Below are 25,686 nucleotides of genomic sequence, written 5' to 3' on the forward strand. Positions count from 1 at the left end.
TAGGGAAAAATGTGCTACGTTAATGGGTCCCACTATCTATTAAATGCTCCCAGTGGTGTGTGTTCCAAATAGCCTTTGACAGCCTAGTCCAGCTCCTGGCCTTTACACATGGCTTAGCTACTAAGCCTGGTGGAACTGTTTCTACTGACAGGCAGTCCTGGGTTGACTTCAATGATGACTAGCAACTCCTGTGACGCCGCTGGTGCCAAACTGTATCGGTCTCTGCTATTCCTTTGTGTTCATCAGTTGTGTGGAGAGGGGGAGCTTGCTCTCCATATTGTACTGCCCAGGCTTGCATATATAGACAGCTAGGACACAACATCCATAGTCGACCATGATTGATGGAGGCCTCAGTTACAAACGTACATTAATGGCAATATTATTATTACTTTTGCCTTTTGCCACCTGTGCTCTCCTATTTGGGTAGCACCAGATCCTTCCCAAAGTCAAGTCAAATGGACAAGAAACTATATTCAACTAAAGTGAGATCAAAAATGATGGGATAGATAATATACTGTGATAGATACACTTGATTGATAGAACAGCAAATGGTACAACCTTAGTGTTTAAATATATTTGAAAATAAACATTATTAAGCAAAGCTAAATCCTTATTTTGGAACAGTAGGTGGTGCTGATTGTTACCAATGAAATGCTGATAGATCCACCTTATGAAGACCATAATTAGAATGCCAGCAAAAAATAAAACCATTCCACTTGTGATCATCAAGAAATCTTTGACCATTTTGGAAAAACCAAACTCCAAGACCAATAGCTGGTATGTTCTGAAGCATTCATATAGCCAACCCTAACAGCACACCACTTGAGAAGGTTCTTCATTATAATGGTAGGCAGTAGCCATGTCATAAGTGATCCTAATAGGAAGAGAAAGATGATTATCGCAGTTGAAATGTTTTTATTTTTTAATCATGGTATTCATAAAGTGTGCCTATCAGTATTTCATTGGTAATAATCAGCACTATCTAATGTTCCAAAATAAGGATGTTATCCCAACACTACTTGGCTTCACGAGCATCTATCTTCATCAAACCTGGCTCATTGTTGGCTGTACTTGTCTTACCGCATCCCACTTGTTCTGTTACCTCACTGCAACCCTCAAACCTTCAAGTGGTTTCAGTTTTGTCAGCTAGTTTTTGTACAGCACAGTGAACTTCAATGAATTAAACATCCGTGACCTGATTCTTTAGTAAGATCCTACATTGTCAAATTATACAGAGCAGGGTAGCATGCAATTACCTTTATAAAATGCAGAATCAAAATGGTGGCAATTCTGTCTTGATAACATACTCACTGAGACCATAGTGGTCTCCCTACCACCCATCAGGGACATTTATCAGGAGTGCTGCATATGCAGGGCCCTTAGTAATATTACAGGTCCCATTGATCCAGTCAGCACCCTCTTTAACTTTCTACCATCGGGCAGGAGACTACAATGCATTAAAACAAGAACAGGTAGAATGAGAGACACTTTCTTCCCTCAGGCTATTAGGCTTCCGAACTCCCTGCCATATCACATTCGAAGTGTCACTGGTTAATCTGTTCTGTACCTTACAATATTTAATATTAATGCATTTTAGTTTGTTATTAATGTGTGCTTCATCTGTAGATTTTATCCTTATCTTCATAAGTTATTTTGTGCTATGTGTGTTATGTGTACTACTGTGCTTTACATCCTAGTTTAAAGAAATGTTGTCTCATTTCTATGTACATTATATGGTTACCTACCTTATATACATGCATATAGTTAAATGACAATATACTTATCTTGACTTGCTTCTAGTGAAGACTCTCTTCACCTAAATATCTAAGAAGGAAATTGATTGGATAATTATGCTGCCTTTTTTATATACTACCATATGGAATTGGCATATCTAATTCAGCTAAACAGCCTTTCCCGAACAGAACAGGCAGTTCCGTATATTAACTACTAACTTAGGGTTAAAATCCCAAGGTAACTAGTTCCTCATTATTTAGGGTTTCTCTTTTAATTTGTTTCTGCATTTTTTTATTTGGTAAGCCACAAAACTGAAGAAGAAACTAGTTCTTAATTTTACTGTTAATTTGTCCGTGGGAATTTTCCCAAATAGAACCCATTATCCTTTAATACTTGAAGATTATAACCAACACAGTCTTTGACAAAGAGGAGGGAAACAAGAGTAATATAAGTGGATTCGTTAGCTGACGTGGAGACGATGAGCTAAATCCGTCCTTCCCATGTCATAATTTTCTTCCATTTCCATGGCTACATGCTGGTTACTCCAGCGTGCATGACTGTCAAGGATTTATCACTGCCACTCATGTCCCAGGATTTTGGACATTCCTGAGAATAGATATTGAGATTGTTGATCTTAATGAGTTTGAGCTGGTTAGTCAAGGACCTATTATGAAGATGAAGGAAGAGTAATGCAGAGTAAAGACAGATCTCTCGAAGGGAAAATGCCCCTTGAGCTAAGGTGCTACACCAGCTTCCTTAAGGAGGATGTACACTCCAGCTGACATCTGTAATGTATTATCCTGCAGTAGTTGTGAATGACAGTGATGCAGGTAGTAACTTGCTCTTCCTTCGTCTTCATAATAGGTCCTTGACTAACTAGCTCAAACTCATTAAGATCAACAATCTCAATATCTGTTCTCAGGAATGTCCAAAACCTGGGAACATAGAAACATAGAAAACATGAGTGACATAAGGAGACAGAGCCTCTTCTCTCACCACTTGTAATTGACCATCTATGAAAAGTGCATGATTGTGCCTTTCGGGTGAGGACAGCTGATAATTACTTGGGTAGGAATTTGATATTGGTTGCCAGTGCTAACTATACAACCATTGCTAAGCGCATTGTGCTTGATAATAGACTTCAGAAATGGCATAACAACATATGTCCACTATTATATTATGCACTTAATGATTAAGATTCTTACTGAGCTTCTAACCATTAAGGATGTATTCTACTGGGAAAGGTGGCCACTTGTAAATTCAGTAGTTAATTCAGGCAAACTGGCTTTCCAGAAAATGGGGAGAATGTGCAAGGCTAATAGAATAGATGCATTTACGTTAAACATCAAGGGAGCGAGGAATAAATTATGATGATAAAAGGGAGATACAGTGGTCTATGTATGTGTAGTGTACACCTGCTTGGCTGAATGATGTACAGTATTTCACTGTTTGTTCTGTTGAAGCAATCAACCAAATGACAAATAAGACCAGCTGTCAAGACTAGTTGGTGGCCCAACTAATTACATAACCTGGGAGATACCTCATTTAGAATACTGTGTAGAGTTCTCATTACCATACCCAGAGGAATCAGTGCAGGGAAGAATGATTGCTAGGAGGTGGTGGGATGGGTCGAGAGGGATCTAAACTGATGGAAAAATGAAAATGATCTCATTCAGACGTGTGGATTTCTAAGTGGGATAGAGAAGACAGGTGCTTAGAAGTTTCTCCTTGAGCTGTAGAATCTGTAACAAAGGAGCATCATTTCAAGATGAAGGGTTTACTGCATAGAGGTGAGTTAAGGTGAGAGTTCTTTACAGAGAAGATTGCTGGTCTTTGGTATCAAGTCTGAGATGAAGAGACTCAAGAGGCTGCAAATGCTGGAATCTGGTGCAACAATCTTTTGGGAGGACTCAGTGTGTCGAGCAGCATCTGTGAGAGGGAAGGCATTGTCAACAATTTGTTGATAAACATTAAAAATTACTTACCTCCCACAGATGATGCTCAACCTGCTAACTTCCTCTGGCATCTTGTTTCTTGCTGAGTTTGAGGGATTTGGAAGATGAGGGATTAGAAGGTGTGTCAATTGGAGGCACAAGAACAGCCTTGCTCTGCTTGAATAGCACAACAAGCTTGTTGCAGCCAGGGCTAGCAAAGTTCCTTCTTCTCACATTCTGAAGTCCCCAGAGATTTCTGCAAGTAATTCAATGCACTAAAAGTGAAGCTGTGTATACTTAAAACTTTTTTGGAGGACTATTTTGAGGTTAGAGCTCAAGATTGTTGGCCAAAATAACTACCAGCACCTTTGTGCACTGTGCTACCCAAACAGAGCCTTTCATTTCAGTGAGGTCACATTGTACACACCACTATTTGATGCTGCAGATGCCAAATTCTCAGTACAAAGCTTGCAAGAGCACCACTGATGGACTTACTCAAAAGGTTGTGATCAACCCTACCACAGGTGGCCAGACCATCTGTCTCATGTAGCGTTCACGTCAAATTGCAATCACATGCCTTATCCCATGTGATCTTCTCCTTATCTTGTTTCCTCCATAATTTCTGCTAAGAAGGGACACAATACACTGTACAAAGATTCGGGTTTTGTGTGTAACACAATATTGCAGGTCACTTGGCGAAACAATCCAAGTACTTATACTGGCCAGAATTTGGGCATTCTTGACCTGAATGAATAATGGAAGATACTGACTGCTACATTTGTTTACTCCAATTGCTATTTCCTTAAGTTTGACCTATAATTTTCATGATTCCTTAAAACTTCACTGGACCACTGGATGCTTAGATCACGGGTCATGGAAAAGCAACGCTCAAAATCAGACCTCCAGTATGCCAGTTCCTCAAGTACATTGCATCACGCTGTTCTTACATTCTTCAGTAAAACACTTCTTGATCATGTACCCAAACCTCATGGCATGGTTGTTGCTGTTCATATATATAAATTTTATTGTTACAGTGGCATGAAAAAGTTTGGGCACCCTGGTCAAAATTTCTGTTACTGTGAATAGCTAAGTGAGTAAAAGATGAACTGATTTCCAAAAGATATAAAGTTAAAGATGACACATTTCTTTAATATCTTAAGCAAGAAAACTTTTTTATTTCCATCTTCTACAGTTTCAAAATAACAAAAATGGAAAAGGGCCTGAAGCAAAAGTTTTGGCACCCTGCATGGTGGTACTTAGTAACACCTTAGTAAATTCTGTTTGCTTCCAGAATTTGCTGGTATTTAATTGAATTCATTCTTCCCTCTACCAGTAATTGTTCCCTGTGCCACTAGCTGCAACACAAGCCCAAAGCATTATCGATCCACCTCCATGCTTAATAGTTGGAGAGGGGTTCTTTTCATGAAATTCTGCGCCAAAAAGTTCTATTTTAACTTCATCAGTCCACAGGACTTGTTTCCAAAATGCATCAGGCTTGTTTAGATGTTCCCTTGAACCTTTTGAATAGAACTTTTTGGCTGCAATGAGCGAAGGTATGTTTGGAGAAAAAAGGGTGCAGAATTTCATGAAAAGAACCCCTCTCCAAATGAGCAAATTCTGGAAGCAAACATACCGTCTGTAAAAAAGCCGAAGGTGAAAAGAGGATGGCTTCTACAACAGGATAATGAACATAAACACACCTCAAAATCCACAATGGACTACCTCAAGAGGCACAAGCTGAAGGTTTTGCCATGGCCCTCACAATCCCCTGATCTAAACATCACTGAGAATCTGTGGATAGACCTCAGAAGAGCAGTGCATGCAAGACGGCCCAAGAATCTCACAGAACTAGAAGCCTTTTGCAAGGAAGAATGGGTGAAAATCCCCCAAACAAGAATTGAAAGACTCTTAGCTAGCTACAAAAAGCGTTTACAAGCTGTGATACTTGCCAAGGGGTGTGTTACTAAGCACTACCATGCAGGGTGCCCAAACTTTTGCTTTGGGCCCTTTTCCTTTTATGTTATTTTGAAACTGTAAAAGATGGAAATAAAACAGTTTTCTTGCTTAAAACATTATAAAGAAATGTGTCATCTTTAACTTTATGCCTTTTGGAAATCAGTTCATCTTTTACTTGCTTAGCTATTCACAGTAACGGAAATTTTGACCGGGGTGCCCAAACTTTTGCATGCCACTGTATACTATAACTTTCCCAAAGTACCCTCTTTACCACTGCAGCACAATAATGCAAATTAAGCTATTATATTGTTTACATCAATTCACATTCCTATCATCAATGTTGTGTATTTTATACCATTCCTCCTTTACCATTGCTGTCCTCAGGTTAGCATAGTTCGGACTGATACCCAACTTTATCACTTACCCTGCGTCCTAATTCCCTCTTGCTGCGGTGCAAGTTCTGTTGGTGGGAAATGAATTGCACTGAAAGAGTGCCACGTTTATCTCTCGTTCAGAGAAAATGCACGGAAGCTGATGAGATGGAGCAACTATACAGAGGAGGGAAGCATTTGCAGGTGCAAAAAAAGTGGTCAAATCCTGAACCAGGTCCAACAATCATGCAGCGCACTTCCTCGTAAAGTAAACTGTCACAAATTTCTTCACGTAATATGACTCAACATATCAGACTCAATAAACACAAGAGCAAGATTAAGCAAAGCCAGATTTTATTTCAACATTGTTCTGCATAGTGATAAACATCTTTGATACTCCATTGGAGTTCTCCTTATAAAAATACCAAGCCAATATTCACTTGAAAATATATTTATAATTCCATAAAGTTTAGGCATTGTTTGATTAGCTACATAATAAAAGTCCATAACAACAGATCTAGAAAATAAAGTTTTAATACTTTGGCATTACCCACAGAAAAAAAAATCTGCACTGTTCCAACCAATCTGCCTCACCAATTATGTTAAAGAGTCAATGGGAAAACATTGTAGATTCTGTGTCAAACAGGAGCTCCTATCAGTTTGACTGACTGACTGAAGATTGCTTTTGTCTGAGTGGCCACTGTACCACTTGATATCACACCTTGCTTCATCACATATGCCCTACTTTATTTCATAGGTCTAAATTGATCACAAAAACCATATATAATCAGATTTACCATAAAATTGTAGCATGTATTCTATACTACTTCAAAGAATACTACATTACTACATATATTATAACTTTATACTCTAATTATTGTCATATGTCTCCTACATTAATACATATACCCTGCATAGTAATGCATTCGATATCATAACAGGTCATGTTTCAGCAAACACATCACATCGTGCAGCACTTATATTCTTCAGTAAAACACTTTTGCTAGGACATACAGTATACCCAGACCTCGTGGCATAGCTGTTGGTATGCAGATCAATAAATTATATTGTTATAACTTGCCCCGTCTATCCTACTTTATCATTTACACAGAAGAATGTGGTAAATTGAGCTATTACTTGGCCTTTATGCATTTACATCCCTGTCAAAAAATATTGAATAGAGATTTTAAAAAATGCTAGAAATGCAGATTAGGCTGCATCTATGAGAAGAGAAACAGAGTTAACATTTCAAGCTGAAGATTGAAGCCTGACCTGCTGGGCACACCCCCCTGCTCTGCACTTCACAACACTTACATGCTTTGTCCAATGTACTAATTATCTTATTGCTCCCATTCACTCATTGTCCAGATAATCTTATGGTCACCCCAGTTTTACCCTTTCATAGACTTCCGCACCTCCCCTGGCTTAGTCAGCTTCTTTGACCTTCCTCCCAGTTTTGAAGAAGGTTTTCCAACTGAACTTTACAAATTTCTCTTCCCCCAGAAGTGGCCTGACCTGCTGAGAATTACTCTGTTTTTACTTTAGATTTCCAGCATCTACAATATTTTTGATTGTCACTGTAGATATTATACCACCCTTTACCATCATTTTGGTCAAGTTAACAGACATATATATAATGATTAATGCCCATCTTATCAATTACATTGTGCCCTAGTTCCCTCCTGCTGTAGTATAAGCTTTGTAAGTGGAAATTAATTGCCCCCAAAGTGTGCATCTATTTCTCTGGTTCAGAGTGGAAGGAAAGAAATGGCACTAAAGTTGATGGGGTAGAGTAATATTCCACTGAGGAAGGAATTGAAGGACAATAGAAGGTAGGACACACTGCCGTCCTGAAGCAGTTGATGTGACAGGCTTAAGTGTGTTTAAAGAGAGAAGGGATATGGTGATAAGGTGAGATGAAGTAATATGGGAAGAGTTTTTTTGTGGAGCACCGATACTTGTATTAACTAGTTGAGCTAAGTTGCCTGTTTTAGTGTGTTAATTTTTATATAACTCAATGGACAACACAGGGACATACATATTAATTTCGCTCCTGATGGCAGTGGAGTGGATCCTCAGATAGAACCTTGATTCTTCTTTTCCTCTGGTAAATTATTTTCCTAAACAAGAGTTGGGTGTTTGATTTAACTTGCATTCCTTTCTTTTAAATGATGGGGCTGAATTTTGGAAAGAAGTACTTCTTTGCAAAGGGTTAGGCAGCAACATCAACATGTAGAGTTACCTATCCCTCTCACCTCCCCAAGAATAAACACTGAAAAACTTGGGCTGAGTGATTTATTTCTGTGCTGATGACTCAGATTAAATTTCTTTCTTATTATGACACAGGAGGCCATTTAGCCCATGGCGTCCAACCATACTACCCCATCATTCCCATTCACCTTCTTTATTTCCCTGCAGCAACTCCTCTCTCAAGTGTCCATCAAATGCCAGTTGACTCTTTTGCCAACCATCTGCAGTAGGGTGTAATTTGGAGTATCTAGTTAACCTACAGTATGTCTCTGAGATGTGGGAGAAAAGTGGAGTTCCCAGGAGAAACTGCTCATTGGCTGAGTGCAGATAGCACCAGGGTCAAATTTGAGTCTCTGAAGCTGTGAGCCAGTAAATGCTGAGGCATGGTGCCCCCTTGATTTGGATGTATTTATATATTTTAATGAGAAGATGGCATTATTGATCCTGACTGAGAGCTGAACTTGCCAGTATGTTTACTCAGACAGAGGAACTCAGCATAACAAACCCCTCAATGAGTTAAACATAACTCTCATCTTTCTTTCTTTCTTGTTACAAACTGAGGCAGTGTTTGCGTGCAAAGGAGACACTGCATTCAAATAGTGCAGAGCCTTGTGAAAATGTCACTGAGAGCATTGTACCGTGGTCTCCTACTTTTATAGGGAGACAAGTTCAGTTTGTAGTGAAAGAGAATTAGAACATCTGCACTGTGGAGTACTATAAATATCAAGCTGTGTCACTTACACTGGCACTCCAGTCAAAGAGTTGTTGGAAATTTCTGACATTTCCTTTTATCTCAGCCCTTGAGGTTTAGGAAAAACATTCAGAATCATTGGAGTTTGCCTCTTTACATAAAGGGTATGGTCATCATTATGACTTGTAGTGCCAGGAGCAACTTGCACAGAAGCTATTGTTGTTAGCTTTGTTTTACATGCATGCATTCATGGAATCTGATGAGGCTGGTATTTATTGCCTGACTTTTAACTGCACTTGAACTGAATGGCTCCCTTGACCATTGATTAGTAATCGTGTTGAGTACACGGCTCCGGGTGTGGCATAGCATTTGATACAGATTTCCTTTCCCTGTAAAGGGCCATTAGTGGCCCAGAAGCAATTTCCCGGTCACTATTAGTTGTACTAATTCTGAAGTCGATAAACGGCACTAAAATTCCCAGATGCAATGGTATGATTTGGTTTCGTGTCTGTAGAGCATCAGTGAAGGGTGCTAGATCACATCTGCATCCCTTGTTGAAGTGCTGACCCGAGGACTATGCACCATTCTTTGTACTTCTATCCACAGTATCATGGCCATCTTATGTTCTTCTGGGTAAAGTCATTGCTTTGACCATTCTAATGATTCTCCAGATTACGACATTATCAGAAACTCTGCACTCTCTTTCTTTATATTTTTGTTAATTATTTCTCTCTAAAAATACTTATCAGAAATTTCTGTTGCACTTTGGCAGAGAAAGGGAAAACTCAATTAACCATTGGCAAAATTAACCCATGCTAACCTATCTCAAATGTGGGTTGCTAATGATGGACTTTCCTCAAGGAGTTGAGGGCCTTGTCAGTAGAATTCAGAATCATTGCATTTCCAATAGATGAGGAAGGGAAACCACACAGAGGAACTGCTAAGTCTCGTGACTGTCATACTTCTTGTATTGAGAAATAGACTTTACTTTCTAATGCTGCCCTTGACAATATTCCTGCATTCAAGCTCGAAGCAGAGCAAGTGGCTGCCACATCAAAAAACTATCTAGCTGACTTGCACATTTAGAATCTTCACCAGCCACTGCTTCCAAATAAGACTAACCATCCCACACAATTTCATTTCAACCTCTTAAAAAAAACAAATAATTTGGGCACAAAATAATTTGGGAATTTGAAAAAAAAAACTGTGTGGGTTTTTCATTTTAATTTGCATTTTGTGTTCAATTGTAATAAAAACAGCAGAGATGGGCTGAAAGGCTGTTCAGCTAAGGTTCAGAGTTAAGATCGATCCAATCAGGTAGCAAAGATCATTTTGCTACCCAATTCAAGATGTTCAAGGTGGGGCCTGTGACCAATGGCAACAATTTGCAGGCAGCTCACAAAATAATTATTTCTTCTTTTAAATGTGCTTCTGAACTGCAATTGATTGCAGCCTGTAATTTCCATTGCAATGGTGTATTTTTGGGCTGACCAAGTGATCTTGTACTTTTGCTATCTCCCGGGGAATTCAGCAGGTTTGAGAGCAGAGCGTGTGGCCTTGTTTCCTAATGGCGGAAAGCGAACCCATGGTCGGCTCTGTTACTCCTCGCCAATTAAAGTGTTGAGCAAGATTGAAATGGACAAGGACAGGAGCTAAGTGCAAGTGGGCGTTCAGCACTGTCCACCTCTGTTTGACTGGCCTCCCTCTTGCTGCTGCTGGAGCAGGCTTGTGCCCCACACAACAAGGTTCAATTGTGGAACTCTGCGTTTTGGTGTTTAATGTCTTCAGCGCTGTATACACTCCATGGCTGTGGACTCTTTTTGGAGGACAATGCAGTTAATAGTCCCAAGTGTTTCTGGTTACACTTTTTTGCTATTTATGTGATTTAATTGAGGTGCTTCAGCACTGAACTGCCTCTATGACTGTGGCCTGCAGTAAGTGACACAACGCTAAACTGCACTGAATCGGTCTGATTTTTAACGTCCTGTGTGTTGTTTGCATGATTTGTTCTTTTTTCATGCATTGGGTGTTTGACGTTTTCTTTAATCAGGTTCTCTTACTTTGAGCCTACCTGCGAGAGGACGACTCACGGGCCTGTACACTGTATATATACTTTGAAAATAAATGTACTCTGAAAACTTTGGACAGGATATGGGATAGTGTGTAGGTTGAATTAAGGAACTGGGAGGTGGTTAGGTTGAAGAGCTAAAGGGCTGAAGAGGGAAAAAATCTTTGAGACTTAACATAGACGAGGGGATTGCTTTGCCGAGCACGTCCGATCTGTCCACACAAAAGGTGAGATTTCACTGTGGTCACCCATTTCAATTCAACCTCCCATTCCCATTCTGACATGTCAGTCCATGGCCTCCTGTACTGTCACAAAAGACCACAACGGCTCATATTCCAATAATGAGGGAGTAGGGTGGGCATTGCCAGTGGGAAGTTATGTAAAGAAACTGCCCAAAACTACAGCTACCCTGGTTGGCAACTCCAAATACAACCAAAAATAATACCCATTAATATTTCACAAATTCAGCTGTGCAGGAGTGTGGTCAAATGGCTTATAGAGATCTCACAAAGACCACTTGGGGCATTCAGCACAAGGATTTTATAGTGAACAAGAAGTCAATCATCAGTCAGTCTGCAATCATTACTGGTGTCAAGCAAATAATTCAACATGCACAGGCCTGTGAAAAAAACACGACTGAATCCGGTTAATAGGATAATGAGAGAAACCATCACTGTTTGGGTGAAATCACAGCTACACCAGCATAATTTCAATGTGTAATAATTCAGATCTTTATCTATAAGAACACAAAGTATGATGATAGGTTAGTATCTCCTATTATCTTCAAGGTTAGTTCTTCACACTGTCATTATCATATTGCCCATCAAATCTGTTGGCTCTTTAGATTAGTGATGAATCATTTTCTTCACAGAACAAACTTTCTCACACACACACACACACGAATAAAACAGACCCATAATTTGTAATAGATTTCTAAATACATCTGCTGATATCGGGACAGATTTTTCTTTTCTTAGGAGGATTCAACATTTCTAAGCTGGGTTGGAGTCCAGGAGGTAATGTCTACTCCTTTATTGTGCTTCGGCCCATGTTTATATTGTCCCACTTAACATCCGTGACACATGCACATAAAAAGGCAAAAAGCTGCATAGCATTAAGTCTCAATACTGGCACAACTCTTCTATACAGGAGCTAATGATGCATAACACTGAATAAAGGATTAATTAATCTGTTTAATGGTTTCGCTTTAGCATGGAGTTAGTTGCAGTCAAACTGTCAGCCCTGAACAATCTTTAATTGATAAAAATACACAGGAATAAACACCACAATTCTTTTGCATGTTCTAACCAGTTATCTGCAGAAAACAATTTCATGCAACTATCACAGCAGCACTTTCTGCTCTCTTACTTCACTGACTACACTACTTTGTCTGTATTAAGACCGAAGAAAATTAAAAAAAAAAGACTGTGAGCAGCACAGAAAATGTTGGAGCAATTCAGGCAGCATCAATGGAGAGGAATAAACTCGGCGTTTCGGGCTGAGACTCTTCATCAGGACTGGAAAGGAAGGGGACAGGAATCATGTTAAGAAGTTGGGGGAGGAAAGAACTACAAGTGGAAGATGATAGGTGAAACCGGATGAGGGAGTGTGTAGGATGAATTAAGGAACTGGGAGGTGGTTAGGTTGAAGAGCTAAAGGGCTGAAGAGGAAAAAAATCTTTGAGACTTAACATAGACGAAGGGATTGCTTTGCCGAGCACGTCTGGTCTGTCCACACGAGAGGTGAGATTTCACGGTGGTCACCCATTTCAATTCGACCTCCCATTCCCATTCTGACATGAAAGTCCATGGCCTCCTGTACTGTCATGAAAGACCACAACGGCTCATATTCCATCTGGGTAGCATGAACAAAGATTTCTCTAACTTCTGATAATTTCTCCCCTCCCACTTCCCCATTCTCTTCTCCTCACCTGTCCATTACCTCCTTCTGGAGCCTCACCTCCTCCTCTTCCTCCCATGATCCACTGTCCTCTCCCATCAGATTTCTTCTCCTCGACCCAAAATGTTAACTGTTTATTCCTCTCCTTAGAAGCTGCCTGACCTGCTGAATTCCTCCAGCATTTTGGAGGTGTAGCTCTGGATTTCCGGCCTCTGTAGAATCTCTTGTGTTTATACAACAGATTGGTATATGCAATACACTTTCTGAAGGAGCCAAAGGCTCTTTTGATTAAAACTACGCACAATGCCAGAGTCTGCCTTTTCTGAAGTTTTCTGGGCCAGCACCTTCCAAGTTACCACCTGGTAAGTAAACTGCACCCAACACAGACACATTCTGATTGGAAATCAAGCAGAGGCATTTGTGAGGGCAACGGAGTAGGAGACAGAGCCTGAGACCAATGAGATTTCAAAAGGTTTAGGATACTTTTGTGTAAGTGGTTAGTTTGACTTTTCCTGTGTGTTTGCAAAACGAAGTCTGTTTCTCTGAACGGCTATCCTTATGGTGCCTTGGCTACAAGTCAACCTCAAGGCAAATGAATCCTGGGGCAACTCCCTCTCCATGCACTTAACCACCCCATTCTGTGGTAATAAAGAACATTGTCCAACTATTCCATTGATTCCTGATCAAGGCAAGCGCCACATGCGGTAATAAATTAAGAGCTGAGAAACAAATCCTGTGGCTCATAGGGTTAGCATCTGGAATAGTTGTTTGCCATTGCCAAATTTGGCAAATTATGAACGGTATAAATTAAGGGCAGGTATCAAAGAGTGAATGAAGGTTGTTTTGATGTGTTGTGGGTGTTAGTGACTTGACCCAACACAGCTAAATGAAGTTGCTGCATGGACAAAGCTCCCTGAAAGCCACAATGTTGCACATCATGTAAGCCACATTTCCTCTTGGATTAGTAAGTAAATGAGAGCTGTAATTAAAATAAAAGCTTCTGCAATACATTACCATGGCTATTTACAAGGAGGCTGACACCAGTGGAAGTCTGACGGACTGAGAATTAAACTTAGCCTATGCAAAATTAAATACAAGGATGCGAGGAGTATTTATACATATACAAGTAACTGGCTCTTCAGGTTTTGCAGTTATTGTCCGGCAATCCTTGTCTCCTTTTCATTTTTTGCAGTAGCTGGGATATGTCTGAGAACAAAGAACCTCTCCGTTTACCAATTCATCGTGCTTGCAAAAGTGGATGTTTCTGCCGTGTGCCCCAGCATGGCTTTGCATGGATAAATATGCCGCTTTGTATCTGTGCTTCAGCAACAACAGCAAAAACAAAAGAAATGTAACAGAACAAGATACTCTTGACCTTCCCTTTGTGTAGTGGTGACGAGGTTTGCTACTTTTCCTCATGGTTGGCGTAAATGCCAGCCTCCCAGCGCAAAGCCATGGCGCTCTTTCGGCGGGTCACCCTGGTTGCCTCCAGTACCTGGAAGAATTATAAACCCCAAGAGAAGTGAGTGGAAGAAAAAAAAAATCAATCAATTAGCTAAGGTTTCTAAGCAATGAAAATCTCCTTTGTCAAAGTGAACTCCCACTTCATGCTGACCAATTATTCCATTCACTGTTGTTGTTTAACTAGGGGTGGCCCAGTGGTACAGCTCATGGTGGTGTCATCTCTTAACTCTAGGGACCTGGGTTCATTCCTGACCTTCAGTGCTGTCTGTGTGGACCTTGCACATTCTCCCTGTGACTGTATGGATCCCATGTCCCAATGGTCACAGTAAATTGCCGCTAGCGTATGGATTAGTGCTAGAATCCGGGAAGGGTTACTGGGAATGTCAGGATAAACTGGATTAGGGTAGGATTAATGTAAATAATGGTGTGGATTCAGCAGGCAGAAGGGCCCATTTCCATGGTATATCTCATTTGTCTCTGAATCCTAATCAAGGGTAGTACCCCAAATCTTTGGTCAAGCATCATGGTAAAACTGGTACAGCAAACTGTGTCGGTCCCTGCTGTTCCTTCAGGCTCATCAGCTAAGTGGGACGGAGGAGCCTACTGGATAGGCAGCAGCTTGTTCGCCATATTGTACTGCCTCCTGTACTGGCTTATGTGTCACATAGTCAGCTAGGATGAATATCCATGGCCAGCCCCAACCACTGGAGGGCCTACTGTTGAGATTTGAACTCATAACTCTGGTCTCAGGTCTGGCCACTATACTACCACAATCCCATTACATGTACCATCCCTCAATCTAGGCCTCAGATAATCTGCTCAAAATTCTCTTCTCTTCAAATGGTGGAGATAAAAACGGAAATCTAAAATAACGATAGTGAAGTCCTCTGAATGCTCATTTGCATCTGACAGAGATAAGGGTTAGAGATTTAAGAATGTTCTGACGTTTAACCATTCACCTTTCAGGTGCCTTTTCTGTTTTAGATGTACACTGTTCCTTTTAACTCAATGTAAACAGGTGTTTTTGGTGTTAGCAACCCACCTCCACAGCAGAAAGGGTTGGTGAGCTGAGGAAACCATTAAAGGTAAATATAACAACCTACGTGCACTGATAATTGTATTTTTCAATTACTCCGTATTATAAATCTAAATAGTTCAAAAAAAACTGGCAATACCAGTTAGCTTTCACTGGGAAATTGATCGATCACTAATAAAGGCCAAGTAGACATACATTGATAATATTACAATGTCACTAACCAGACCTTCTTCCAATGGAGTGAGGGGTATTGTGTAACTCATAGACACAGACTGAAGTATCGATACCCCTTTCACCACTGGCTTTATCTTTCAACCTCATTTCAGACACAATGTCCCAATGGCGGGGGAGAGCTTGCCGCCGATTCTCGAGTTGGAGAACCTCAGAATAAAAAGCGATGTGGCAGACCGTAACATCGCAACAGCGACTGTTGTTGGTCTCCCCTTTTGCTGTGAAATGAAGGGGAGGGGGAGGGGGAGAGAGGCAAACTGTCAGGTGAACAATAGTTATTGTTGGACTGCGGATCATGGTCTCTCTTTCGGGGCTTTGCTATTGCTCGCTTGATGGGTGGTGGGTGCTGATGCTTTTTGCTGAAATGAGTGTGGGGGGGAAGGGGGTAGTGCTGATGCTTTGTTGCTGCTTGAGCGGGGAAGGGGGAGTGGGGGCTTTGGTGATCTAACGTTTTTCTGTCGTTCATTCTTTCGGGGTTCTTCCGTTTATCATGGATGTCTGCAAAGACTAAGAATTTCAGGTTGTATACTGTATATGTTCTCTGATAATAAACTGAAAACCATTTAAATCAGAAATTAGCTCTGCAAGTCATTAATCCCAACTCAACTGGGAGGTCACTTTGAGGAGAAAGTGGCTGCTTAAGTAAAGAGCGGGTTAAATACAGTACACTATTGACCTTCCTAGGCTGCATTGGTTCACAATGCTACGGGGTGGTATCCATCCTCCATGTTGAAACTGTGCTTCAGTCTTTCTCTTGTGAACAACACCAGTCCAGAAAACGGGAATATGAGCCTTCTTGTTCCAATGTGGACACTTTTAAACTGACCCACATTATAAACACAATTAATTGGAAAAAAGCAGAATGAATGATTAATTGAGCAACACACACAAAATGCTGGAGGAATCTGGCAAGTCAGGTGACATCTATTTAGGGAACTAAATACACTTACAAGTTCCTCTGCCATTTTGTGTGAGTTGCTCAAGATTTCCAGCATCTGCAGAATTTCATATGTTTAGAATGAACGATTCAATTCTGAATAACTTCGATTTTCTTGAGGTTATTTATTAATTTGGTGGAGCGATCCTTTTCCATAGGATAGGTACAGTAATTTTATAAAGGAGTGACAGGTGAATGTTGCACACATTGAATAGCTTATCACCTCACAAAGTGGTGGTCAGACTCAATGCAAATGGAAATGTCTCTGCTCTCACACACATCCATTCAAGGCTTACTGACACAGTCATTTACTTGAAGCCAGTATTCCAATTAATTTCTAAAGGGAGTGTGCTGCTGTAATGTGCGGTCCAACAATACATCAAATATAGCTGATACCAGGTACCATGTTTGATCCCAGCCTAGGCAGAATTAGAGACGTGCGTCATCAGTTTTTATATTATAAAGAACGTTGAACACTTGGGTTACAAATCCTCAGAATGCAGCTGCAGTTAACACGAAGTGGGCTACGGAGGAATTGGAAGCACTTTCTCCCCCTATAGACCTGCCATCATCACCCATGCTGATTTTGATTCAGTGTCAATTCAATCTAATCTCCACATGGTAACAGAAGAGCAAAGAACATTTGGTGAGGTGTGGGATTGTGTCAAGTAAGAAAAAAAAATGGAATTTATCTTGTACCCTATCAACACTTCCAGATTTTCTGGGGAGGAAAACAAAGCAGGAATAGGTCACATGTTTCCTCAAATCTGCTCTGCCATTCAATTAGATCACAGTCCAATCCCAAAAACCTATGATTCTCAAAACAATCAATCTCCGTATTGGTTATCCTCAATGACTAAGCATGCCCAATCCTGTAAGCTGGTAAATTCCCAATCTTCCTAGTGGAGTGCTTTCATTCCTAAATGATCATCAAGCTGTTGTCCCACAATCATACCCTTGGTTTGAGATTCTTGTGGCTGAGGGACACGGAGCAAGGATAGGATTCTCATGCAATTACAGCTCAAAGAACTGCACCTCCCCCACTGCATTATATAATGTGAGCCATATTTAAGAGAGTCACCCTTGTCTTTTCTTTCAGTTCAGCTTTAATCATTAGCCAGCCATAAAATGAGAGAGGGCAAATGTAATTAAAACATAGAGTACCTCAGGATAAAGGGGCAGGCTTGAGAGGCTGTTGGGTCATAGATCAAGAGCTTGCGGTTATGACTGGTAATGTTCAGCTGGCATGGGTTTTCTGGGCTAAATAGTCTGTTTTTGTTCAGTAATATTTGGTGGTTCTATTTACCCAAATCACTCCAACAAGCTGTCATTAATGAGCCCTTTTAGCCCTGTTCTAGTATTGCAGATGTATTAGTTGCTAAAGTACACCCACCTTACCATGTGGAGGTCACAGAAGATGCTTCTAGTTTCACAGTCAATCAGTGGGATCTCTCAGTGTTGGCAGTATTGAGGGAATTGTATTGACTGGGTGTTGTGGATTTTGTTTTGCCATTGTACATAATGTGGCTCGCAGGTAAATAGACATAGCCACAAAGTATCAAGGTTTTGTATCCCAAGTTTGCTTAATGGTTATAGACATTGTAACCCTACAAGTACTTCTTGTTAAGTGTATGGGAGTGAAGACCAGGGTCACAGGAGTGTATTGAGAATAACCCACCCACGACAGATCAATGGTCACTTTGCCGATGTTGGCTGAATGAGTCGCTTCGGGGGATATTCCCATGACCCCTGTAGCCTTGGAAAGAGATGGTTCTATTGTTAATGATGGACACATGTCAAGAAGCGTGTTGAACATCAGCTCGTCAGTAGCTGCCGGTCGGTGGGCAGCCCATATTTGGGCTGTAGGCAGGGATTGATTAGGCAAGTTAAAAATGAAGCATATGAATGAGGGAGAGAGAGGGATTAATGGTTAGGCAGATTTATAACTAATGAGAAATGGGTTGTGGATTAACTAATTAATACTTGAACCATTGCAACTTTACAAAACTCACATTCCCAGGTTCCCCATCTGTGGCGAGGCTGATTAATTACTCCATCTGTACCATGTAAAACAGTTCAACGTTAAAATAGCAGAACATCTTAGGGCTTCCTCTTTCCTCTTTCACTTTAAATGGAGAACATATCTATTTGTACTGAACTGTAGAAAAAGCATTTTTATTTGAAATAAAATACAACTTGCTCACAAAACTTCACGTCTGGGTGAAAGTGATAAAATAATTGCGGAAGACATGCATGAAACGTTTCTGCAACAGACTGTTTATTTCAGTACTTTCATTCACTCTCTCACAAACCCCAGACCAATGAAAGGGTCTACCACTTCTCCATTAGTGCATCAATTTAAAAAGTAAATTTCTGTTTCTATCACAGCTTTCGTGTCTTTAGGACATAGCTGATCACTTCACTTAATTCTCCTGATGGCCAGCCAATTCAATTCTACTTCACATTCCCAGACTGGTATGCCTGTCCACAGCCTCCTACACTGCCAGGTCATGGTGTGGGCAATCTCCAGCTTGACAGCATGAACACTGAACTTTCAAACTTCTTGTAATGTGCTCCCCCTCCGTCCCATTTCACTCTCTCCTCCTGATCCAGCAGAACCGCACCTCTTTCCCTTCTCCCCACCTCTCCATCTGCCCTTCATCAACGCATGCCTTTCACCAGTTCCCCTCCCCACCTCCCTCCCTTGATTCCATCCTCCAGATGAATTAGAACCCGGTTTACTACCACTGATATACATTGTGAAATTTGTTGTTCACCACATAGGTCAGTGATATTAAAACAGATTCAGCTTTGAGGTGGACTAAGTGGCTCAGATGTGGGGCAAGAAAGCTGCTCTTTAAAAAGGCTTCAGTGAGAAGACAGAGGTAAGAGCAGGTAAAGTTTTATTTTGTTGTTTATCCTTAATACTCAGGATCATCTGGGAAATTGTGGGTTTACAGGCTTCAGATAGGTGGACGACCACCAGGAGAAATAAAGGGTCTAGGCAGTCAGTGAATGGCTCCTCTGTGGCCATTCCCGTCACTAACAGCTGCATCCTTTCAGATACCTTTGAGGAGTGTGTTCTTTCAAGGTTTAACAGCAGTAGTCAGGTCTCTGGTACTGTGACTGGCTCTGAGGCTGAAGGGCGAGGTACAAGCAGATAGGCTGAGAGTGATAGGAGACTCGATAGTGAGGGGGGAGAGGCATGAGGTTCTGAGGCTGCAGAGAGCTGTCAGGATGGTGTGTTCCCCCCCAGGTGCCAGGGACAAGGATGTCTCTGAGCAGCTGTAGAAAATCCTCGAGGGGGAGGGCGAACGGCCAGAGGTCGTTACACATGTTGGTACAAGTGACCCATGTAGAACAAGACATGGAGTCCTGTTGAGTGAGCAGAGGGAGTTGGGTAAGAAATTGAAATGCAGGTTAGTGATCTCCAGATTACTATCAATGTAAATAATTTGTATGCGACTGAACCATGGCATGATTAGCAAGTTGGCTGATGATACTAAATTAGGGAGTCTTGTTGATAATGAAACAGGTTACAGTGAATTGCAAAGACATCTTGATCAGCAAGGGAGATGGGCAGAGGAATAGTGAATGGCTTTCGACTTAGATGAGTGTGAATTGATGCATTTGGACAGTCAGACCAGGGTAGGATTGTGCACTCAATAGCAAAGCACTGATGAGTGTTGTGGAACAGAGGGACCTGGGAGTACAAAAGCACAATTCGCTGAATAGACAAGGTAGTCAAGAAGGCGTTTAGCCAATGGTCTTTGTCAGCCAGGGCACCAGGTTTAGGAAATGTGGACAGTATGTTGCAGTTATAACAGTTATTGGTGAGACTACACTTGAAGTATTGTGTACAGTTTTGGTCACCCAGTATAGGAAAGACGTCGTCAAGCTGGAGAGGATGCAGAAGAGATTGACGAGGATGCTACCTGTACTAGAGGGTCTGAGTTCTAGGGAGAGGTTGGACATCCTTGGAGCACAGCAGAAGGAGAGGAGAAATCATAGAAGTTTATAAAATCATGAGGGGTACAAATAAGATGAATGGTCAGTATTTTCCCTAGGGTTGGGGAGCCCAAACCTCGAGGCCACAGATACAAGTTAAGAGGGGAGAGATTCGAGAGCCCGAAGAGGTAACTTCTTTACACAGAGGGTAGTGAGTTCCTAGAATAAATGGTCAGAGACATGGGAAACAGGGACTAAGCAGGGAGGATCTGAGGTCGACATAAACCAGTTGGGCCAAAAAGCCTGTTTCTGTACTGTATTACTCTGGACTCCATAACTGTGTCAGTGAGTAGTCGAGCATTCATTTGATGGCATTTCTGAGGAAGCACTCCCTCAAGTACTGCAATGGAGTGCCCTTTGAAAGTTGTACTGTATTTATAACTTGGTTGTTAATCTTTGTTTTTAAATTCCTTTGCATTCTACCATCATTGTTAATAAAGCAATGAGTCACACATTGCAACACTGGCTACCCAATCTACATAAAAAGGGGATTAGTACAGATACTCATTGGGGCCGGTCAGAATCACTTCTGCCCTTGGAAAAAGTCAAACACTGAAGGACTTGAATTTAAGGTGAGAGGGAGGTGGTTTATAGAGGTGTGGGGGCAAGTCTTTTTCTTTACACGAAGTGGTAGGTGCCTGGAACGAGCTGTCGGGGGCATGGTGGAAGCAGATATAGTGGTGGTAATCCAGAGACTTTTAGACAGACACACGAGTATACAGGAAATGGGAGGATACCGATCACCTGCAGGCTGAAGAGTATTTGTACTTCATTTTAAATACAAATGGATTTCATTTTCTCCTCCACTATTGAGACACCTTTCCCCTCATGTGGCTCAAAGGAGAGGACATGGTGCTCATTCCTAAACAGATCCTTATCCTGCTGCTTCTGAGAGAGAGTCACACAGCATGGAAACAGGCCATTTGGCCCATCTGGTCCATGCCAGTGACTTGAGGTCAGTTAAGATTTCTGGCGACAGAGTTGCAAGTGTTTGAGGGCAAGGGCAAATGCCCACAGCTATGATCAGCTGGAAGGTAATGAACAGGGGTGTTTGTCTGTGGGACTGAGTTGGTTTCTACGCAAATAACAGTTGACAAACGCCCTTTATTGAATGGGGTACCCTTCTAATTGAGCGTCCGGTACCAGACCCCCTTCCCTTGTGATTATCCCAATCAAGCAGCTGACGTACAATGGCAGAGTGGTGGGCTGGGAAGGGAAAATGGCTTGTCACTGAAGCTGAAATTTACCTTGCAGTGAATCTCCTGGCAGGAAATTTCTGGGTAGAAGGGAGGGAGACAAAGGGGAGGAGAAATGTGGAGGATAGGAGAAGAAGAGGAGGAGGAGAGTGGAGATAAGGGGAAGGAGAGGAGGGGTAGGGGAAGGTAGGGGGGAAAGGAGGTGCTGAGGATTAAGAGGAATTTCTTCACATTGTCCATTCTGTCGCTATGTACATTAAAACCATGTCTGCTAAGCATCAACCTGCCTGCCATGTGAATACATCTTTGCTTTCTGTCGTAACCTTTACAAATTATACGTGCATTCACATGCCGAGGCCCAATGTTCTAGAAATCTCTCCCACCACCCTCCTCTGAACTGCTGCTGCTCCTTGAAATCTCTAAATTGCAACACTTTGAATATCTAATCTGACTGCCCCAGAAAGAGAGGTTAAACTGAGCACCCGAGATTTGCCAGACAGGGGCTCTCCTCCCCGAATGGTTGGGGCTGAGGGAAGTTACAAGAAGGTGTGAGATAATCTCTAGTATGTCCGACCAGGAATTGAGGAGAAGGTCCTTTATAAGTACTGTTGTAGGGAAAGTTTGAGATCCATATCAGAAATATGCTTAAGGAGAAATCAGGTGATTTCTCACAAAGCATTTTACAAGAGTGAGAATGGAATAGAAGGTACAGTGACAGAAGACGGAGAGCTGGGGTGGGGTGGGGGATGAAGGAGGCTGATTTTGAGAGTAAAGACCATCTTAGGCCAGTAGAACTGAATGGCTGGTTCTACTGTTATAAATTTTATCCAACTAATTCTATGCTGGAAGCACATTAAATTCTGCCTAGCAAAAACTAGCGATACTTTTAACTTCTTCACAAATGTGAGTGTCTTTGGCAAGGCCAGCTTTTAATGTGAACCTTAATGCTGAATGGCTCGCAAGGCCACTTTGGACAACAGTTCCAAGGCACTGTTGCTTTTCAGTCTGTATTTGATTACTTGCTTTTATCAGTTGCTCATGTGGGGTTTGAACTTGCGTCCAACTGTACACAAATCTCAAATCTAGCAACTTAACCACTCTATCAATTATCCTGCCCTATCAAAATATGTAATGCAGAAGTCATAGATGCTGGTTACCGCTGATTAACAGCAAGCAACAGACCGGATAGTTGTGAAGTGACCCTGACAGAGAAAAGAATGCTGGTGTACCGATAGAGAAAAGGAACTGGTAATTATTAGTCGTCCTTCAAAAGAGTGACAGCAACATTTGAGAATATTGGGAAACCTTTCCTGCATAAGCATGATATCCAAGTTGAATAACATGTTTGAGATTAGTGTTTATACAGATGTTCATTTTAAGCCATTCTTTTAAGGACAGACTTGTTCAGGATTATCTAGAGTTCCGAAGAAGGGTCTTGGCCTGAAACATCAACGGTCTATTCATTTCCATAGATGCTGCCTGACCTGCTGAGTTTCTCCATCATTTTGTGTGTGTTGGTCAGGGTTATCTAACATGTGTGTGTAGGCATATGTACAGTATACTGGGTTTCACATCACAGAAGGAGTCCGACATTTGATACTTTGAGATTTTGAAGGGGGCATGTTTGCAGTGCCCCTGGTGGGGTAGGAAGATCAATCTATGCGGTGGGGTGAGATGGTCAGGAGAGACCCTGTTATGCAGGCTGAGTGCAAAAAATATCTGCAGTGAAGACCAGATACTGGGGACTGAATGAGAGATTCACATGGAGGAAAAGTGATGGGATATGGGTGGGGATATGATTTACAGGGAAGGCTGATTATGGGATTATAGCAGGAATGTCAGATGGATGAGAAAATTTATCTGTTTTTATTATCATGTACTGAACTTATTATCACTTTCAACATGTGAGGTGAGAAACTCAGATACATTTTGACAAGCTCATGATAATATTTCTGTCCTTGAGACAATGCGCTTATCATGCAATGCAGAGTGAAGAGATGCACACATGGGGGGGGGGGGAGCAGAAAGGGGGTAGACAAGGTGGCACGTTGGATAACCTGCTCATCTGCAGAAACACTTCCAAAACAAGAGTACAGAAATAAGACTTTTGATACCACTTTCAGTGATGCTATGGAAGTCTGTCCACAATTACTCATTGCGTTTGTGCTGTCACTAAGCTCTTGGTCTCTTATATTGTGGGTCCTACTATACCCACTCAACAATCTCTTCATCTCATCGAAGCGCTAACCTGCACTGTTAAGAGGTTTCCTGAATGTTCCACCAGCCAATCACAACCGGCTAAATCTAACGATGCCAAGCTCACTGGCATCGACTGAGCTGAAAACAGAACCACATTCCAGCTCAGAGATGACAAAACGAACGTCCACGTTCATCCATGTGATATGGTCACCTCTCTTTACCGCTGAGGTGGATACATAAACAGCTTGAACAGCTAGTCACAAATCAGGGATTTTCTGGCCACTGACTCACTTGGCTTGGTGCTAGGTAGCCAGTGGTGATCGAATGTACACCAAGATCTCTCAACATCACCCCACAACAATGCTCCCCATCCCCAACATAATAAACAAGGTAAGAAAATAAAGATTTTCTTGTGTATCTGTGACCGTTCTTGGGTGTGGTAACCCTGGTGATTAATAGAACATGTAATATGGAACAACTACAGCAAGGAACAGGTGCTTTGTCGTACAATGTGGTACCAAACCAGAAACCAAAAAAAACCCAAAAGCTAATCCCGCCTACCTACACAATGTCCATATTTCTCCATCTTCCTCATACTCATGTGCCTATCTAAATGTCTCTTAAAAGCCCCTCATATATTTGTTTCTATCACCATTCCAGGCATACACAACTCTCTCAGTAAAAAATGTACCCCTCACATCCCCTTTGAACCTACTCCCTCTCACCATCAAAGCATGTCCTCTGGTATTAGACATTTCTACCCTGGGAAAAGGATACTCTCTGTCCACTCTATGCCTCTCATAATCTTATAAACCTCTATCAGATCTCCCCTCAGCCTCTGCTGCTCCAAAGAAAACAACCCAAGTTTATCCAACCTCTCAGGATAGCACATGTTGAGTTCCTGGAACTCTAGGGCAACCCTGAGAGATCCTAGTCTCGATTAGGGAAACACCAGGAGAGATCCTAGTCTAGAAGAGGGAAGCACAAGGAGAGATCATGTTCTAGATCAGGGAACACCAGGTGAGATCCTAGTCTAGATCAGGGAAACACTAGGAGAGATCCTAGTCTAGATCAGGGAAACACTAGGAGAGATCCTAGTCTAGATCAGGTAAACACTGAGAGAGATCCTTGTCAAGATCAGGAAAGCACGAGGAGAGATCATAGTTTAAATTGGGTAAACACCAGGAGAGATCCTAGACAAGATTAGGGAAGCACAAGGAGAGATACTAGTCAAGATTAGGTAAACACCAGGAGAGATCCTAGTCTAGATCAGGGAAACACCAGGAGAGATCGCAATCTAGATCAGGGAGACACCAGGTGAGATTGCAATCTAGATCAGGTTAACACAAGGAGAGATCCTAGTCTAAATCAGGTTAACACCAGGAAAGATCCTAGACAAGATCAGGGAAACACCAGGAGAGATCCCAGTCTAGATCAGGGAAACACCAGGAGAGATCGCAATCTAGATCAGGGAGACACCAGGTGAGATTGCAATCTAGATCAGGTTAACACAAAGAGAGATCCTAGTCTAAATCAGGTTAACACCAGGAAAGATCCTAGACACGATCAGGTAAACACCAGGAGAGATCCCAGTCTAGATCAGGGAAACACTAGGAGAGATCCTAGTCTAGATCAGGTAAACACCAGGAGAGATCCTAGTCTAATATAGCTTCTTATATAAATGCTGCTGGCAACACTCTGTATAGAAATTA

The 25,686-nt window shown here is 41.6% G+C and overlaps 1 protein-coding gene across 5 annotated transcripts in view; it reads right to left on the minus strand.

Annotated features, from left to right (window-relative positions):
• Positions 1–6,342: 6,342 nt before the first annotated feature.
• LOC140197761 (PALM2-AKAP2 fusion protein-like) overlaps positions 6,343–25,686 on the minus strand; it is a 390,825-nt gene continuing 371,481 nt past the window's right edge. For 4 of the 5 annotated variants that reach the window (XM_072258189.1, XM_072258188.1, XM_072258191.1 and 1 more), the window contains one exon: positions 6,343–14,398. In XM_072258189.1, coding sequence (XP_072114290.1) covers positions 14,309–14,398 — 90 coding nt within the window. In that variant the 3' untranslated portion in view covers positions 6,343–14,308. Of the gene's footprint in view, positions 14,399–18,583; positions 18,629–25,686 lie in introns of all 5 variants that reach the window. The other variant, XM_072258190.1, reaches the window with a different exon arrangement.

This window comes from Mobula birostris, chromosome 5, assembly GCF_030028105.1.
Source record: "Mobula birostris isolate sMobBir1 chromosome 5, sMobBir1.hap1, whole genome shotgun sequence".
NCBI lineage: Eukaryota > Metazoa > Chordata > Chondrichthyes > Myliobatiformes > Myliobatidae > Mobula > Mobula birostris.